The sequence below is a fragment of the Calypte anna genome, chromosome 3 (genome assembly GCF_003957555.1).
Source record: "Calypte anna isolate BGI_N300 chromosome 3, bCalAnn1_v1.p, whole genome shotgun sequence".
Taxonomy (NCBI): Eukaryota; Metazoa; Chordata; class Aves; order Apodiformes; family Trochilidae; genus Calypte; species Calypte anna.
In genome coordinates this window covers 12440155-12457952 of record NC_044246.1, presented here as the reverse complement: position 1 = coordinate 12457952, position 17798 = coordinate 12440155, and the positions used below count along the sequence as shown (strand labels likewise).

The 17798-nt window shown below is 40.9% G+C and overlaps 2 protein-coding genes across 4 annotated transcripts in view; both read right to left on the bottom strand.

The window, feature by feature from the left end:
- The window catches only part of BIRC6 (baculoviral IAP repeat containing 6), a 154236-nt gene extending 153644 nt beyond the window's left edge, over positions 1 to 592 (bottom strand). For both annotated transcript variants that reach the window (XM_030448725.1, XM_030448726.1), the window contains exon 1: positions 264 to 592. In XM_030448725.1, the coding sequence (XP_030304585.1) occupies positions 264 to 510 (247 nt within the window). In that variant the 5' untranslated portion in view covers positions 511 to 592. The remainder of the gene's footprint in view (positions 1 to 263) is intronic.
- A 1639-nt stretch (positions 593 to 2231) lies between these two features.
- Positions 2232 to 16855, bottom strand: YIPF4 (Yip1 domain family member 4). 2 transcript variants are annotated; one of them, XM_030447710.1, is made up of 6 exons: positions 16561 to 16855; positions 13276 to 13429; positions 10477 to 10648; positions 8201 to 8278; positions 6449 to 6562; positions 2232 to 4822 (listed from the first exon to the last, which is right to left on the bottom strand). In XM_030447710.1, exons 1-6 carry the CDS (start codon positions 16649 to 16651, stop codon positions 4685 to 4687), a joined length of 747 nt encoding a protein of 248 aa, XP_030303570.1. In that variant the 5' UTR covers positions 16652 to 16855; the 3' UTR covers positions 2232 to 4684. The 2 variants fall into 2 exon arrangements, with proteins under 2 accessions (XP_030303570.1, XP_030303572.1); XM_030447712.1 differs by lacking the exon at positions 8201 to 8278 and having other exon boundaries at positions 16561 to 16755.
- Between the last annotated feature and the right edge of the window lie 943 nt (positions 16856 to 17798).

The following is a 17798-nucleotide window of genomic DNA, read 5'->3' as shown; positions in this document are numbered from 1 at the left end:
GAGAAGGGGTGAAAAAGAGCCGGGGGAACCCCCTCGGCAGCGAGGGCCTGAATAAACCCCGGCTTTTCCCCGCTCCCAGCCTTCCCATGCGGAATCCCCTCGCCCGCCACGACACCTGTTTCCAGCCTCCGGCCCGGCTCCCCGCCGCTCCACAGCGCCGCGGATCGTGCCCCGCAGCCGACACGGGGACTGCCCCGGCCCATTCCCCCCGCCGCCCGGGCCGCGGCCGAGGGCCAGGCAGGCCGCGGGGGCCCCGCGCTCACCGTTGAGAGCCGACGCCTGCAGCGTGGCCCCCGAGGTGCCGTCGATGACTTTGATGGCGCCGCGGGCGGTCACGGCCAGGATGGCGTTCAGCGCCGGGTGGTAGCACAAGCTGCAGAGACCGTCGGCGTCGCAGCGCAGGCAGCCGTCCCGCAGCAGCAGCCACTCGCAGGAGCCCGGCCCGGCCGACACGGGCCCGGGCCCGAGCCCAGCCGGCGCCGCCGAAGAGCAGGAGGCCGCCGCAGCCATCTTCGCGGCCGCTGCCGCCGCCGCCCTCAGGACAAGAAGCCCGGGGGGAGCCGCTCACTGACAGTCCCTGGAGCCGCCGCCGCCAGTCACCATCCGGGTCCGGGGAGAGGGGGAAAGGGAGAGCGCCAGCGTGAGCAGGAAGTGACACAACCGCGCCGGATGCGGAACCGACCGCCGGCCCGGCAGGAAGGGGGGAAGGGAGCGCTAACGGCCGCGGGGCAGGAGGAGGGGCGGGGAGGACGGGGCCGGAAGGGAGGGACGAGGCGGGGACGGGTGGTGGTGGGGACGGAACCCTCCGGCTCCCGATCCCCTTCGAGCTCGCGCTGCAGGGAGGGGGCCGCGCGCCCTCTCGGGTGTCCCCGCGAGCGCCTCGGGGCGGGAACTTCCCCAGCGGGGAGAGCCCGAACCGGAACCGGCGGGGAGGAGGGAGAGAAGGAGGCGGCGGTCCTGGCACCGCTTCCCCCAGGGCCGGAGCGCGGTCAGGTGGCCGTCGCCTGTCCGTGTCGCTCATGGCTGCCGTGTCGTTACCGCTCCGGACAAAACCGGGCGAGCGCGTTTGCCGCCTTCCGCCTCGGGGCAACCGAGTGGCGAGTGATTGTTCACAGCGTGTGGCTCAGACTCGTTTTCTCTTTGTACTTGAAGAGGGATGTGAGGGGACCCCTGGCTGAGCTGCCAACAGCTTTGGCACCCAGTGACAAAGTCCAAAGTCCGGCCTGCTGCGGCTGCCGGTCGGAACAAAGCCCGGCAGGAGGTGTCCCGGGGCGGGCAGAGCTCCGGCCGCTTGGTGTGGGCGGGGTTGCTGCGGGGACACGGGTGTCCTGTGCGGTGACTCCAGCCTCAGTCCTTCAGTAATACACCCCCAAAAAGTAGGGAGGGAGTTGCCCTACTCAGGAAAGCGCTTTGTTCTGAAACGGCGCACAGATGTATGCAAAATGGCATAATAAAACATTTCCTATTGTTGAGATTTTCCCTTTTCAGCCCTGAAATCCCACTGCCGCTGGTATAGCTAAGCCTACCTGTGGGCGTTCTTCTATGTAAGGATCGTGTCCTGCTGAAAGAATTGAGAAAGCTTTTAGGCTACTGCTGGTCTTTCAATATAATGAAGTTCCAAATATAATGTGGTTTTCTACAGCACATTTTTATTAAAAGGACCCAAATCGACAGGCTGTCGTTGCAGGAAAATTAAGAAATATAACGTCTGTGTAAAGAAAGGCAACAAAAAACCCAACAAAAAGCACCCGGGCATGTAATGTCACCGAGGCTAATCACATTTTTCCTGAGAGCAAAATAAGCAGCATTTAAGCTCATTTCACTACTTCCAGCAAAACATTAAAGACCAGTAAGGATAACAATAAAACAAAGCAGATCTGAAGCTGTACATTGTCTCCACATGGAAGCAAATGATTTTGTGTACTTTAAGTAGTTATTTTTCTGATAAAGAGCAGAGAAGAGGGAGAAAGCCATGTACACACATACACCTGTAGCTACTCTATACAGAAAATTGTCCAAAGAGCATGATACCCATGTCTCTACCTTGAAATGAGGTATTGCATCTTAGAAAGGGAACTTCTTGCTGGATGGATGTCCTCTAGGTTTCTAATTTTGACAAACAGAAGTAGGATATATATTAACACAAAAACTTACCTATGGTCTCAAATCTCAACACTGATAATCTGTATAGGAAAATGTCTTAAATCAGTAAATATAAATGAGCTTCATACATTCTGTAAACAAGTTTAATTCAAAATTTTAACAAAACATCTTGTATTTACACACGTACCTCATCTAAAAATATGAGTTTGTTGAATGGAAAGTTAATACAAACTATCAGAGCCATTTGAGAGCTGTGTGTACATATTGCACACCATATGCAAAAGGTGGCCCTAGAGGTACTAAGATTAAAAGGTGCAAATCTGCAACTGTGTACAAAATATGTACTATGGTAAGTGCATACCTACATTGCATATTACAAATGTGCCAAGTCTGTAGAAAGACTGTTAAATTGCAACTCTAAATTTCCCAGAACATAAAGAATATTAAGATATTTGGAAATTAAATAGAACATTCTTGCATCCTCTGAATATTCAGTCATTTCAGATGCACAGAATCCATTATGGACATTTAATGAACAAATATGAAAAGAGGAACTAAGCTTAAAGTTCTCTGATAGCCTCGTAACCTAAATGTTTGTGGTGGTAGTTAAAAGTGTATTTGCAGGTCCAGATTTAATCTTCTAATACTACTTGGATAGTTCTGTTAAAAAAGAAATGAAGATCATGAAAAAAGGAGGTAAAATCAGATTATCATGCAAGATTTCAGAGCTAACATTGTTTGATTGATGTTTTTTTTCCAAATATACTGTAATTCACATATATATTTTTTTCCAGAATGTGGTATGCAGGCTTACAAAACACTTGTAGGATCAGAACTAAGCTGCTGATATAATTAGTTTGACATCACTCTGCAGTAATTCCACCAGAACTTCTGCAGAAGTCAAAAATTAGGTGAGGCATGGATCACAGAACCCTTTTTTTTCTCATGTATTACAAGCTAGAGTATTACATTACAAACTTTTGTCCACCATCTACTTATAGTTCTGTTTGCAGCCACCAAAAGCATCAGCCAGAAAAGCAGCCTGGAGGTTTGTGGTAGAGTTGGAGTTCAAATATATATTTTGCATCAGTTACAAGTGGTAAAAATAAGTTACTAAAATGCCAAATTACACAGTCTAAAAAGCTGAAAAACTACAGTTCTGATATGCAGTATGTCCATCAGTGATGAAAGACAGCCCTTGCTATGACCTTGTCATGGTTGATTTTTATTTGCAGCATTAAAAAAAAATTATTTTCTGTTATTCCAAGGGAAAAAAAAAACAAAAACCCCAAATCAAAAGCATTAAGAAACTTAAAATCTATTTGGCAATACACTAAATACTGAAGATTGCAAATGCCTAAGTTAGTACCATGCAGAGTGAACTTCAGGGGACTTTTCTTGTGAAGAAACATTAACAGAAGGACATTACATAAGCAATCAACACAGTACACAGGAAATATTTAACATATCATCACGTTATTACATAATCCTTGGAGAGTCAAAATTAGCAAGACTGTAACTATGGCTGTCATTATGCCTCATTTAATGTAGTGAGAACTTGGCCTTACAAACAATTTTAATTTCTCTTTAGATGGTACTGATAGTACTGGGGGGAAGAAAATGAATGTGTGTTAAATACCATGCTATTAACAGCAAGACAGAGCAAGATGTTGTAAAACAGTTAGAGAAGCATTATTTTTATTTTGTCATAATAAAATAACATTGTTATGGTCACACAAATTGGATAAATCATTTTTTTTTCTGACATTAGCCAGTGCTGCAGCTGAGAAAGGTGTTCCCCTCTTTCTCTGTAAATTTATACTTAAGTAAAATAATTTGATTCTCTAAATATGCAATTTAATTCATGTCACACAGTAAATATCTCGCTCCTTTGGTCAGAGATAATAAACAAAGACTTCAAATACTTTTATCTTCTATTTTTAAAACCCCAATATACATCCTCAGCCAAGGAGTATTTATGCTACACACAAGCCATTGATACAAAATACACAGTATATACATGTTTTGGAAACAAATTGGAATTTATAAAAACTCAATAGCCAAATCAAGGTGTAACTGAGGCACTAAATTAATAGTAGTATCTTCATATCTTGATTATACAGACTATTCTGTGAACAATCAGAACTGTTTCATAAATATATATTATCTACAGAATTTGCTGTGCCCAAAAAGCCAGCTCTGTTTAAGCTCAAAAGAAAAATTGCACTTTGAGATTGTTACAGTTAACTTCTCATTTTTCTTCTCAAATATAGTAATCTGGTCCTAGTGCTTTTGGCACAGGTACTGAGTTGTGGTTTTGCTATAATTTCTTATAAAACACAAGGTTCTTTTATTTTGTTCAGTAAAATCTGAAGTTTTAAACAAACCTAGAACTTTGATACAAATCTATATAGCTACAATTGCTTCATTAAATAATATACACAAGTATGCTCTTGAATCTTAAAACATCTTGACACCTGGATACAAAACAGTCACGTGTTTACGTTCAGCCTCCTTAATCTTATGCATTATCAGCCTGAAAGTGAATAAAATATGGTTTCTGGTCACATCTTGCACTAGATCACACCCCAGTGTACAATGACAGAAAATAAATGTATAATAAAAATATTGGATAAATAAGAAGCGGTTTCTTGGTCTTGAATTCTTCTCCGACTAGTAATGACGCAGCACTGTATGCAGCCCAAAAGACTCCAAACAACTGAAAAAGAAGATGAACAGCCTTAGCTGACACCACCAGAAAAATCTCTTCAACTACCAAGAAAATCTCTTCAACTCTGGGGGAAGAATTTCCCTTACACACACACACACACTGAAAGAATAAACTATGCATTTTCATTCATTTTAGAGGAATACTTCATAATCAGACATGCTGGTTTTGTTTGAGACATTTTTACTCAAGTGAGCAGCTAAGGATGCCGAGTAAACTTTCTCTAATGTAACACATATGGATACCATCAAGCAAGCCCTATGCTTACATACACCAATAATTTGAAACTTCACTGGATTAACAACTTTTAAATTTACTTATCCTCAACTATTAACCTCTCCTTTCTTTAAGCAACTATTCTTGACTCTTTCTACTACACTATATACCACAGCATCATATTACCAGTTTTTATTTTAGGATGCGTTTGGCTCATAAGCTTTCCCTTAACTATGGTGTCCTCACCTCAAGGTAACTGAACCTCAGAAACCTATTTTTCAGGTACAGTGAAAGGCCTGCCAAAGTACAATCTGTATCAGAAGCTTGTCACAGCACCAGTAGTTTGGGCCATACAGGGTTTGTCCTGCATTTTCATTCTAACAAGGCAAAGGTTAGGTTAGGCCTTGCACAGGTTTACCCTGAAGTTCATATCTTAGTAGTGATAAAGTTAACAGTTTTCATTAACATATATTAATTTTTTAAGTATATTAGTTAACTGTTAAGTTAATAATTTTCTTTCTGACTGCATCACGTAGTAGTAATGGCAAGTTATCAAATAAACCCAGCAATTTTGTTATTTATAATACACTTCGGCTGTACTTCAATTAGACTGTTCACAAGCAAGCTAAAAGGGCATAAATCAATCAAACCAACAGACAAGAAACTCAAAATGCATAAAGCTTAGCTAGGAACAGAATTTTTTCAGCCAACCATTTCAAAACTTCAGCAACAACTTCAGAGGCTTCTGAAGTTCATAGAGTACTTTATGAAATACTCCAAGTGTTCCAAGAACTTATATAGTTCTGGCATCTATCAGAGAATGTTGCTAGGTTCATAGAAGGTGTCCAACAGCAGGTGGTATCACAGGCAAGTTGTTCTTGCTTTGTGCCTTACATTTCACATCTATAAAACGAGAACAGTTCTTACTTTCTCTGCAAAACCTTTTGAGAGCTTTGTTCTGCTACCACTATGGAAGGTCTCAGAACAACGACTAATGTCATGTTCATACTGCAGTAACTAAAAATAAACTGTATGATGGGGGAAGGGATAGAACAGCTTATTTTCGCATTCTTCATTTTGAAGTTTAATTTTTCTTAAAATTATCCTACTTCAGTGTAACTATTACAGTACAACAAAACACTTAGGCAGAAGCTAACCTGGTAGCAAGAGGTTTTGTTACAGCAACAGCACTGTACATTCCCTAGTACTCAAAAGAAACATTTTAAACAGAAGTCGTTTAGGAGTCATAACTACTATGCTAACCAAAAGGATCAGAGAGCTCACATTGAAGTTCTGAATATTTTGACATATTTTGTCTTGAACAGATTAATACTTCAAATATTAGGTAAAGTGACTTAAAAATAGGTGTAAGCAGTTCTCAGTAGATGATACTGAACTTACTTTTATCAGGGTCGAAACAACTTCAAATGATCCAACCACCAAAAGTGCAGGTGCTATGACAATGAGGGGGAGCAGGGAATATCCTATCACACCAAGAACTTGGCCATAAGCAACCTGAAATTTTCAACCACACAAACCCAAGAATTTTAGTACTCAGTTTTTGACACCAAACACGATTTAATTTTGTTATGACAACATAATAGCAATAATAATAATGTGTTAGGTATTCATAATATTTCAGCTAAAGGAAGCTTGCTATTATGAGAATTGGTTTTAACTGCCACTCCCTAGACTTCTGTAATTAATCATTCAGTTCCTTTGGAAATAAGTTATGGTTTTCAGGAGCATAGAAATAGAACATACCTCTTAGTCACAAGCTGTAGTCCTGGCTGTCATAAGCAGCAAAGTCTATAATTTTCTGAATTAACATACTCAAATCCATTACACATAAATAAATGCATGAAGTACCTAAAGGCTTTTGGCATCAGTGGAACACCTAGAACCTGATCCCCCTAATTTTCTGATTTTCAGTTTAAATTTATCATGACTTTCTTAAACAAGTATGTTCAAAGTATTTTCATAACTATTTTTAGCTTAATGAGGATTAAAATGTTTGGTTTTCCCTCACTGTAGTTTGAAATACTCCTGAGCTCAGATAGTCTTGGATTTAACATGATAAAACAATGGCAAGACAAGTCACCACATTGCAAGCAATGTCTTGTGGCTGTAGATCCTTCACAGTGAACTGTGCAGACCTAGACCTTTCTTCTCACTTTACACATTCTGATAATTGCACATTTTAAAACACAAAACAGGGACTTGCGGGCATCTGGATTGCACTGGTATGCAAAAATACTATGTAATCACATTTATAAAAAGATTTTCTTTCAAAACAGTGTTCACACGAGAAGCCTCTAGCAATACTGATTAAAACAAAAATCTAAAAAACTAAAATAAAGGTAAATAATGTAGGAAGTCTGCAACACTAGTTCACCATTAATGCAAGAAGCACAGCAAAATACAAAAATCAACTATCACAATATTTAGTTCACAATATTTAGTTCTTCATGACACAGACTATTGCTGCAGAGCCATTTTAAGAAGTTTCTACACTTCTGTATATTCCACTGTAGCTGTCTGTGAGCCTTGCTCCAAGTAATTTTGTTTTTACACCTGAATTGCTGAGTGACTCAATTTGTAAACAACTCAAACAGCTCTTCCAAACCTACTGGTGCAAGCAGCTGGAGAGAGGGATGTAGGCCAGAGTTTTAATTGGCTTTGCAGTTGAAGAACATGCACTGACTTTCATCCTTTAATGGGTCTGAACTGCATCAGGCCAAGGACAAAACCAAACACTGCTAGGTGCTCTGCAAGGGCATTATACAACTGCTGCTAGTACCAGTTAAAAAAAAAAAATTAACAAAGGGCAGTGCAAGATCAGTGCAAAGGAGGAAAAAGGGTCCCATCTAGTTCAGTGACCAAAAAATTGAAAGCACTTCTCTCAAGAACAGACTTCAGTTCTGGGTCACAGGCACCTGTTAAAATTTCTGAGATTCACAGTACCATTTCTGCATTTTATATTTTATTTTGGAGACCAAGAACCTGAAATGTAGATGTTACACTTACCAACTACATTCATTCGTAGTTGGAAACAAGATCCAAAGCCAGCCTCCAAGAAAACCCAATTACTACTAAAATTTGTAGCCATGAGACTTTACATTATCTCCTTCTGTGTCCTTTTTGCATACTTACTTCTCCTCCAAGAACCCTGGCCAGTAAAAAAATTGTCAAGGATCCAAATATCCAAATAGTTATAATCCAAGAAACAACCTTAAGAAAAAAAGAAAAATTCAATTATACTAATAATTTTAATTGTGGGAAAGGAAAACTCATTTCTGTTCATCACTTCCACAGTAGTCAAGGTTCTTATTACTCACAGCTGAATTCTGACTTTGGCAAGAATCTTACTTAGCATCACCATGCAACTTCAGATAAAATTCTGAGGTTCCATTTACAGACTCATATTAATTGTAAATTTGGTGAACATGGAATGCACTGCAGTGTGTTTTTTAAGTATTATAATATCATATAGAGTAGGAAGAGCTTAACTGAAACTAAAGCTAAGACCACTCTGGCTAAATGTGTAATGTAAATGTGTACAACCTGCCTATTACAAAAGGCAGGCTCAGCTTTCAAAAGTCAGCCCAGCAAATATAAGGAGATGGCATTCTGCTTCTACCAGCCATAAAGGCATCATTTTATTCTTCCCTCAAACTGAGAAAACTCAGAAGACATAGTACTTTAACTCTCAGTAGAACTTGATGGTGATTGACAACCTAAGAAACAGCCCCAGAGTCCTTGGAGCAAAGTCTGGAATTATATTTTCTTGCTTCTTTCATTAGTCTGCTCTTAAACTGAAGAAGAAATCTTAAAATTATTCTCTGGCTTAACAGAACCTTCAAAGTAACTTAGCTATTCCTGAAGTTGAGCCACTGGGAGGATTAAAAGTGAAGCTGTTCTTTTTGAAATATCTTTTTAGAGAGAAACAGTATCAGTCCAGTCTCTGCATTTCTATATGTACAACAGCTGCTCTTAAAAACAAAGTTAAGACTCGATACTAATTTTTGTTTAATTAGAAGTTCCAGATTCACAGAGGAATCAAATAGGTTATGATTTTTCTTTGCATTTAAAACCAGATAAAAATCACATCACCACTTAAAAAAATTAAAGACAAAGATAATGGATTTATGCTGTATGTGAAAACAGTATACGGCCTCTATTTACCTCCTCCTTTCTCCCACTGTGTAAAAGAAGAGTACCAGAATAAAGTCTTTGAGCAGGAACACTCGTCTTTCTCTAGCTTACAGCTCACCATTCACTCCACCTGGTCTAGCTGGTATCACTCAACCTGGATACTAACTTTCCCTCCTCACACATGTACAATACTCTTCCATTTGTATGGTAAATCCACTGTTCCTAAGAAACATTAGACCCACTGTTCAAGTGGAGTAGATACACAAACTGCAGAAGATAGTTTATGTGTCATGGGATCAAGAAATGGTCCTTGCTTCAATTAGGAGACAGCTAAGTAGTCTGCCCAGAAGACTTGAATAATACAGTGGTTTAGTTCACTTACTTTGTCTCATAGAAACAAGGCACTGAAAATTAATTCTTAGTCATTATTTGATACAACATCTGGAAAGCAGAGGTTGCAGAAGGAGCAACTTTACCTCACCATTCACAAAATATCCTTGCATAAGCCCATTCTGCTAATCTACATATTGCTTACTGCTATACTACATTGTATATACAATGTAGTACAGTACAATAAACAACTATAAAAATAAAGTCATAAGAATTTCCAAAGCAGGATCACCTAGGCTTACATTAATCTGTGACTAATGATGATACCACTGCTCTATTTCAATCTGAATATAAAGGAAAAAAGCTAACTCTGTTTAAGTAGGACAAACAAATCTGTACAATGCTATTTACCTGAGAGTTCAAAAGGAATTATGGGAAAAGTCTGTAAACAGAGCAGGGAGGACAAAACAGCAAATTGCATGAATGAAGATTAAATACACCAGGTAACAGTGGTGTTACAGTATGAATTAAACAAGTAGTTTTATTTGTCAGGCAATAAAAATTCATGGCACCCAAACAAATGTTCTTCAGTAACACTTTTTAGTAATGAAAAGCAAGTTAAGAAAAGGTTACAAATAAAATTCTATGATTCACTAATATGACTATAAACCCATTAGTAACAATCTGTTTTCTCCAGAAACCACATCTTTCTTTGTTCTACATATAAAAATAAACCTGACATTTCATCATGATTGACTTACCCACAGGCTATTTCATACCTTTCTTACTACTTTCTGCATGTTAACTTGAGAAGCAGCGTTTGAAGTGCCCTGAATTAGTATGTGATGAAAAGACTTTCCATCTATGTTACAGTGCAAATTGTTTAGCAATCATGTCCCCAAATTTAGTTTAGATTTCTTTCTAGATAGAAGTTTTATACCTACCTTAAACTGTCCATATAATGAAATCATTGAGAAGAAGAGGACAACTGCCAGAGGACCCCAGAAGTCTGGATTATCTCTCACTACCTGCCTATTAAACCCAAGAGATGGCATAGGCATCAACACACATCGAATTTTGTAGTAAATATCCTTCAGATCAATGTCAAGTTCTTCCCTGAAATTGTAAAGGAAGAGAACATTACTATACATCTCAGTAAAGAAACAGAGCATAAAAAAATTAAGTTGGGAGGATTAAGTAGCATTACAGGGCAAGTCTTCTGCTACCCGTAAGGCTTTCTGAAGCCGTGACTAGCAAAGAAAACAGTTTGTCCACAGGAGAGCAACACTGTGCCTTCATCCTGTACTCAATAACTGTTGTGACACAGCCACATATATTTAGTTATTCAAAAATCAATTACCTGACTGAACAGAAAACATATACAATGAAGCCTAACATTTTATATTAAGACAGCAGATCTATTTTCTAACATGCAGCAACACAGGACACTTTCATACCACTGTAACAACTTACGAGAGACATGTACACACAGAAGTATGATGTCAAGAAAGAAAATCTTCACATTCAGTAATCTTAAACCATTCAAAATACACAAGGTAAAAATAATTTTTAAAAATCAAATGGGGCTTAGCTTGCCTTGAAAACAATGCCAATAGTTTAATTACTAGCTTGTTTCCAGTCTAGGCAAAAATAAACAAAATCCAGTTAAACTCGCAATAAATTCTAACAACACCTCTCGATCTTCTCTAATTGCCTTTTCCACACCTTGCTACAAATTTCTGTAAGCAGCTACAAATTGACCAGAAGATTCTTCTGCATAGGAAGCTCTTAACTGGTATGTCTTATCCCGATTATCCTAGGTTAAGGGGAAGGAAGTGAACATTCCAAGTAATAGGCAATTATACTTTAAGTTACGTGTGGAACCTTAAGAGAAAACCATACAGTAGTGTTTTCCCTACACACTTATGACTGAGGAGCTCTGAAGGAGGTGCAAGAGACTTTCTGGCAGATATTCGTCTGCTCTACACTTAAGAACACAGTGAGGAGGAAAAAAAAAAAAAAAAAAGCCCAGAATCATATCTTAAGTCTATTAATGAAAGTTTTGTACAAGGCTTGGCTTTATGATTTTTCCCTGAGAAAAGCTGTAACAAGAAATAAACACAAAGACATGATTCACCACAATTTCTTTTAAATAGATAAATGAGTGTCTCAAACCAGTTTCAGGATTACTGAAGTTATTTCAGAATTGGTATTACTAACCTGTGACCAAGTAATAAAAATTTCCTTTAAAACACCCCTAAAACTAAGGAGTAGACTAGAAGCCTCTACTTCACTCCATTTACCTAAACATAATGGACTATTCCTGTATTTTACCCTAAAGACTCCATACCAAATATTTCCTGTCCGGAAGGAATTCTTTGTAATCATCTAGGGCTTCTGATAGTTTCATGCATATAAACTGCCTTTGGCACGAGGCTGACAGCTCACCTGAGAAGTCATAGTAGCTGTAACAGATAACCAGGGTCCGGAGTATACATCTCTCTACTGAACAAACAGATTGCACAGCAGCACTACCTTCCCTTAGCTGACTGCTGTTCTTTAAATCCTTAGCACAAAACTTCATGACAGCACATATTCTGGGAATAATCAGAATTGCTAAAAACTGCTCCATCAAAGTCAGATTAAGGTCTTCCCTACTAGGAATGAATATATTCATCCTGTTTGCCACAAAATGACCATTTGCTTGGCATGTTCTCCCTGCTTCCAGCAATCAGCAGCTTAGAACACCAAGCTTGATTCAGAAACTTGTTTTTTTTGTGGTATAAAAAGTTAAAGAAAATGGACTTAAGTTTTCACCTCAGCACACCATTCTGTTCCTTTATTAAAAGTCAGAGGTTTACAGAACAGATGTATTCACTCAGGGAGCTATTTCTACATGCTTAATTTAAAGTATTTTTCAAGTAGCAGTTTCCTTAGCTCTCCAGATACCCATTCTCTCCCAACACTCTCATTTGAGTTCTCCAGAATACTCTCCTGCTCAATCTTTTTAAAGTGTTATCATCTTTAATTCACATTAGAAAACATTGAAACACAGAGAATAAAGTCACTTAGGTGCAGGACAAGGGGAAAACTTTCTCCAGCCTACCATGTTTGGTGAACAGAACAAGGGATGTTGATATTTTCAGTTTTAAGGATCTTTTTTTCCTTTAATCTAGCTTTATATATATGACAGCATCAAAGATTATAAAGTTTGTGCTACCTTGCTTCTAGCATCCCTACTGAATAAAGTAAATGTACTATCAACCAAGAGTAACAGACAGTATTTACTTGGAATTACTTAACACAAATCTTTCCAAAGGATTGTCTTAGCCTTTGATTTCTTGATAGCATAAAGAAACTTGAAACATTGGTGCAGAGGACATAAAGAACATAGTCTAATTTTTTAACCATTACAAGATCAACAGACAACATAAGAAAAAGCCACAAAAGCTTTGTATTTCTAGAGATGAATAAAACTGGATTTACACCCTCCCTCCTTCCTCCCCCACAATGAATAATAAACCCCTCTTTTACATTAAAAATAAAACCCGTAATAAGAAACATAATCGTGTCATTCCTGCATCAGAGAAAACTAATTGCTCAAGTAATTTTATCAATAAGTAATTTATCAATTAATTTATCAAATACTCGAAGCAAAAGACTGTAGGATTATTTGAGAGCCTACAAGTTGTTTTCCCTACACATCTAATAAAGAGAAATACCCCAAAATAATTATGACATACAGTAGAGGCTTGTTATCTTCTGGGTCATCATCTTCTACTTCCAGAAGCCAGCCATAACCTCTCTGTCTTAGGAATGTAGATGCAGTAGATTCTTTGACGAATTCTCCTCCAAGATTTAGTTTAACATCTGGAGCTGCTATGGAGCCACTAAGATCTTGGAGGAAAAGGGAGAAAAAGATACACCTTTTTATGTCTTAACAAAGGCCATTTAATTTCAAAAGACTGGAAGATAAGACATATAACGCTACATGTGCTGGTCATCACCATGAAATATGCACAGTAATAGAATAGGATTATATGTCAACAGATTCATTTGAAAGGATATTTCTTGTTTTAATGCAGCAGTAACATTGCTTTATGTCTTAAAAACAAAATTATAGCTTCTCCATGGAAATCCTGTTTTGACGACACAGTGGTACGGTATGACAGAAAGGCTTCAATTCGTGCCTTATCATGAAGCATTTAAAGGCATAAAAGGAGTTAACTAATGAAAGTCCATTGATAGTGTGGATTTACCATTTTTTTGCTGACCATCCTATACCTCTTCTGGAGTACAATCCTGTACAGTGACACTGTTTCAGCCAAAATCATTCTCTGCTTTTATGTCTAACTTTTCACAGGAGGAAAACATTTGTAGATGTTCTCCTTTGTAGCCTGCCTTTTAATACAGATGAAACTGTCAGAAAAAGAATACTGTCAGAGATCCTTAGGCTCCAGCCCATAAAAAGCGATACAAAGAGTACTCTTCAAAAATACTGTGATCTTGCTCTTCCTCAGTACTGAACAAAACAAAACTAAGAGCAATTTACATATGTTCTGGCTATGTCAAAATCACAATAAATACTGATTTTATTGTCTCATATTAATTTATATATAGATGAAAAAAACCAGTAACTGAAATTATATGAAGTAACTTGAAGAAATTAAAAACATAGAAGAGGGGAATAATTATTCCTTCAGGAAATCATAGATTCCATTACTTGCTAAAAAGGACAAGTCCAAGTAGAAACATGCAAGCCTTTTGTACAAACCTTATTACAAACATATTGAGAAACAAAAACTCCCTTCTCATCCAACACCTTTTCACTTCACCAAATAAAATCTTATCTTGCCTTTCCATCACTGTGTGTCCTTCACACAGAAAGATATTCTAGAAATGTATCTCCCAAACACTTGGCTATAGCAAGTTCTTCTGAAACCCATACTCACAGAGGCAACTCAGGCTCACAGATCACATTTGTGACATCAAAATGTAGCTTCATAGAAACAAAATTTTCAGTGACAGAATATCAGTCGTCAGTCAGCATGTCTGTTCACTGATCACCCTGAATTTAACAGAATTTTCCTTCCCAAATCATCTTACTAGGCCACTCAACTTTAAATTTAAGCTTTGCCATAAATGCTTCTCAATCATTTCATAATCATGAGAGCTAATGATCCACAGCTTTGATTCACCATCTTTGAAACACCATCTGTGCAGGATCCTTGTAAAAATCACTGTAACTTAAAAGAATTTGTCTTTCCTACTGTAAGTATGGTCACACATCCACAGTTGTCACCAGACACAAGCAAAGCCTTCCTCTGCTGTTTACAGAGGGAGGAAAAAATAAATACATATTCTTAATGCCAGGGCATCAAGGTAGAAAGCCTCAGAGGTTTTATATTGTTACTATGACCCTTTTGTGATTTAAAAATATTTGTTTATTCCACAATATAATACTACTTTGCAAGGAGAGGTTCGTGCTGTTTCTGTACAGATGTGGCTGTCAAAATAATTAAATATAACAGTCCATAGCTCTCTTATGAAGTCAGTGATTGATGAATACCAAATGATGGTTCTGATACTCACAAGAGAGATTTAATCTGCCTTCCCTGCTACTGTCTTAGGCAGACCACCACAGAAGCAGAAAGGAGGTCTCACAGGCCTCATTTCAAACAGGCATTGTGGAAGAACAGTTTTCAAGACAGTCTTTGTTCTCAATTTTGAAAAAGCAGTACAAGACATGAAAAAAAGTTTGGGTTTATACTGTATCTGTCCACTTCATGGAGAAGAAGCAGCTCCTACCTCTCATAGAAATAAGATGGGAAATTAAAACAGCTTATACAGTTTTTCATAAAGATCAAGATTTGGGGAAAAACTAGAAAATAGAGTGCAATATGTAGTATTTTGATTTAGAAATATGAAGCTGTTTTAATTTTGCTTATGCTTTTGTTTGTTAGGGTAGGTCCATGCAGCTCTTGGCAGACAGGAGATCATGCCTTGCTTGTTTTCATAAAGAACACAGAGCTGAGTCCAATATTCAACACTTCCTGCTGGAAAGGCAGTTGTATTGGACTGGGTACAGCATTGCTCAACAAATACTTTAAGCAGGAATCCAGATAATTTCCACTCTGAAGCACATGAATTCCCGTTTGGGCTGAAGTGGAGAAATAAAAACCAAAACACCAGCACCAAAAAAAAAAAAAAGCAAAAAAAAAAGCACCAAGACTCCCTAGGACTGGCATTCTATAGTCATTTTTCCACTTCGATAATTCTTTCCCAGGGTGGGGCACATCAGTCGAGATTTATCCAATTCCCTACCACTATACTCAATTACAGCAGCAACTAAATACATAGCTAAAGTGGATTACTTGTTGTTAAAGTCGGTAGAGCACAAAAAGTCCCTTCTCCATCAAAATAAGCACCGTGTTGACTCTTGCACATTAATTCTTGCAGTCTTACAGCAGATTTTCATGGCACACCGGCACATCACATCCATTTGTGCAGCAGTTACACAGTGGGCCCTAAGCTACCTGCGGGGATTCTTTTCCCCATCTCATTACCGTGCTGAAATGAGAAACGGCACTGAGGCTTTGGCACAGCACTACAGTGAATATGAACACACGGTTCACAGACACCAAACTGCGTTTCGAGCGACGCGGGACCCAGGACCGCTCTCTGACAGTGGATGTCACGGCTATGCCAGCTCGCAGGGCACAGCCTCGGTTACGGCTCTACCGGAGCACCGCGGCCGGCCCTGCCGCCCAGGCGCTTCCGCCAGGCGGGTAAGGCAGCCGCGGGCACCTGCCGGAGTCCCAGGGCCGCGGCCCGAGGGGATCGGGGACCGCGGCCACCTCCACCACCCCGCTCCGCCTCCAGCCACGCCACCAACCTCCCCAACCGGGGGGAGGCGGGCAAGGAAAGCGGCTCTCGCCTCGGCGGCGCGGGAGCTGCCGGCTGCCCCCGGGCCTGGCCTGGCTCTCTCGGGAGAGCGAGAGCGGCCCCAACCGCGGCCCCGCGCTCACCTTCGGCGTCTGCCGAGGAGACGAAGGTGAAGTCCCCGTTGCTGGGGGGGTACAGCGGCGGCTGCTGCTGCTGAGGGCCCGGGGGCTGCATCTCCCCGCCCTCCGCAGGGGCGGCGGGGCCGGTGGGGGCGGCGAGAGACGAGCGGACCTGAGGCCTCCCGGGATCCCTCCTGCGGCGCCGGCAGTGGTGGCGGTGGCAGCCGGTACCTGACGCCTACCGCGCAGCCGCCTCGCACGGCAACAACAAGCGAGCCCGCCCCGCCGATTGGCCGCTTGCAAGGCGCGCCCCGATTGCTCTGCGCAGGGCGAACGCTTCCCCGCTCCGCCTCGGGGAGTGAGGTCACTTCCACTCCGGTATAAAGCCCTTCCTGATTGGCCAAGCGCAGTGACGCGGCGGCGGGCGGCGGGCGGCGGGCGGCGGGCGGCGGGCGGCGGGCGGCGGGCGGCGGGCGGCGGGCGGCGGGCATCCCGCATCCCGGCATCCCTCCTCTCTCGCCGGGCGTGCTGGCGTCGTTGTCAGGCCAAGGGCTTCCGACTTCTTCCTCTTCCTTCTGAGGGAATCCTCTCTGGTGGTTGTTGGAGAGTTTTTGAAAGAAAATGGACATGTGCGCAATCCTGACTACTTAGCTTTAGCCAGAGTGAGCTACGGGCTTTGAGGCCCAGCTGCAAGGTTATTAAAAGATCAACTACGGGCAAAAGATACGGGAGTTGGCAGCAAAAAAGAATAGCAGGGTGGGAAAGCATCGCATAGACAGCACATAAACAGTTGTATTTAACCAGTTAGTGCCCTGGGGCATATGAAGAATGTATTGTGCCAATCAGCAATATGCTTATGTTATCAGCCTGACTGTGCATAAAAGGGCTACAGCTACTCTCAATAAACGGCAATACTTTGATTATATTAATCTGCGTGTTGACCACTGCTCTCTTCCCAACAGGTCGTGAGCTTGCCTCCAATGCTGCTCGCATCCCCACCCAGGGATGCATGCTTGAAGACTCGAGGAAGGATGTTTCAGTCCAGTCTGAGCTCCCAGAGCCGACCTGAAGCCTGGCAGCAGAAATTCGGCATCTGCAGCACCCTGGGACGGCGGCTTCATGCCCTCGCTGCCATCTGCAACAGTTTTCCTGGTTTTCTTCCACAAGTTGTTCATTCACGAAGCCAGTGCCCTCTGCCTGCCCCCATCTGCCTCTTACCATGTTTAATTGTAAATCTGCTTCCCGTTTCATAGTGAGGTAAT

Coding starts and splice junctions, on each gene's coding strand:
- YIPF4 (XM_030447710.1), bottom strand. CDS start 16,651: ATGCAGCCCCCGGGCCCTCAGCAGCAGCAGCCGCCGCTGTACCCCCCC. Junction 13,430..16,560: donor CTCCTCGGCAGACGCCGAAG/GTGAGCGCGGGG, acceptor TTTTCCTCCAAG/ATCTTAGTGGCTCCATAGCA. Junction 4,823..6,448: donor TTGTTTCGACCCTGATAAAA/GTAAGTTCAGTA, acceptor CTTCTTTTTCAG/TTGTTTGGAGTCTTTTGGGC.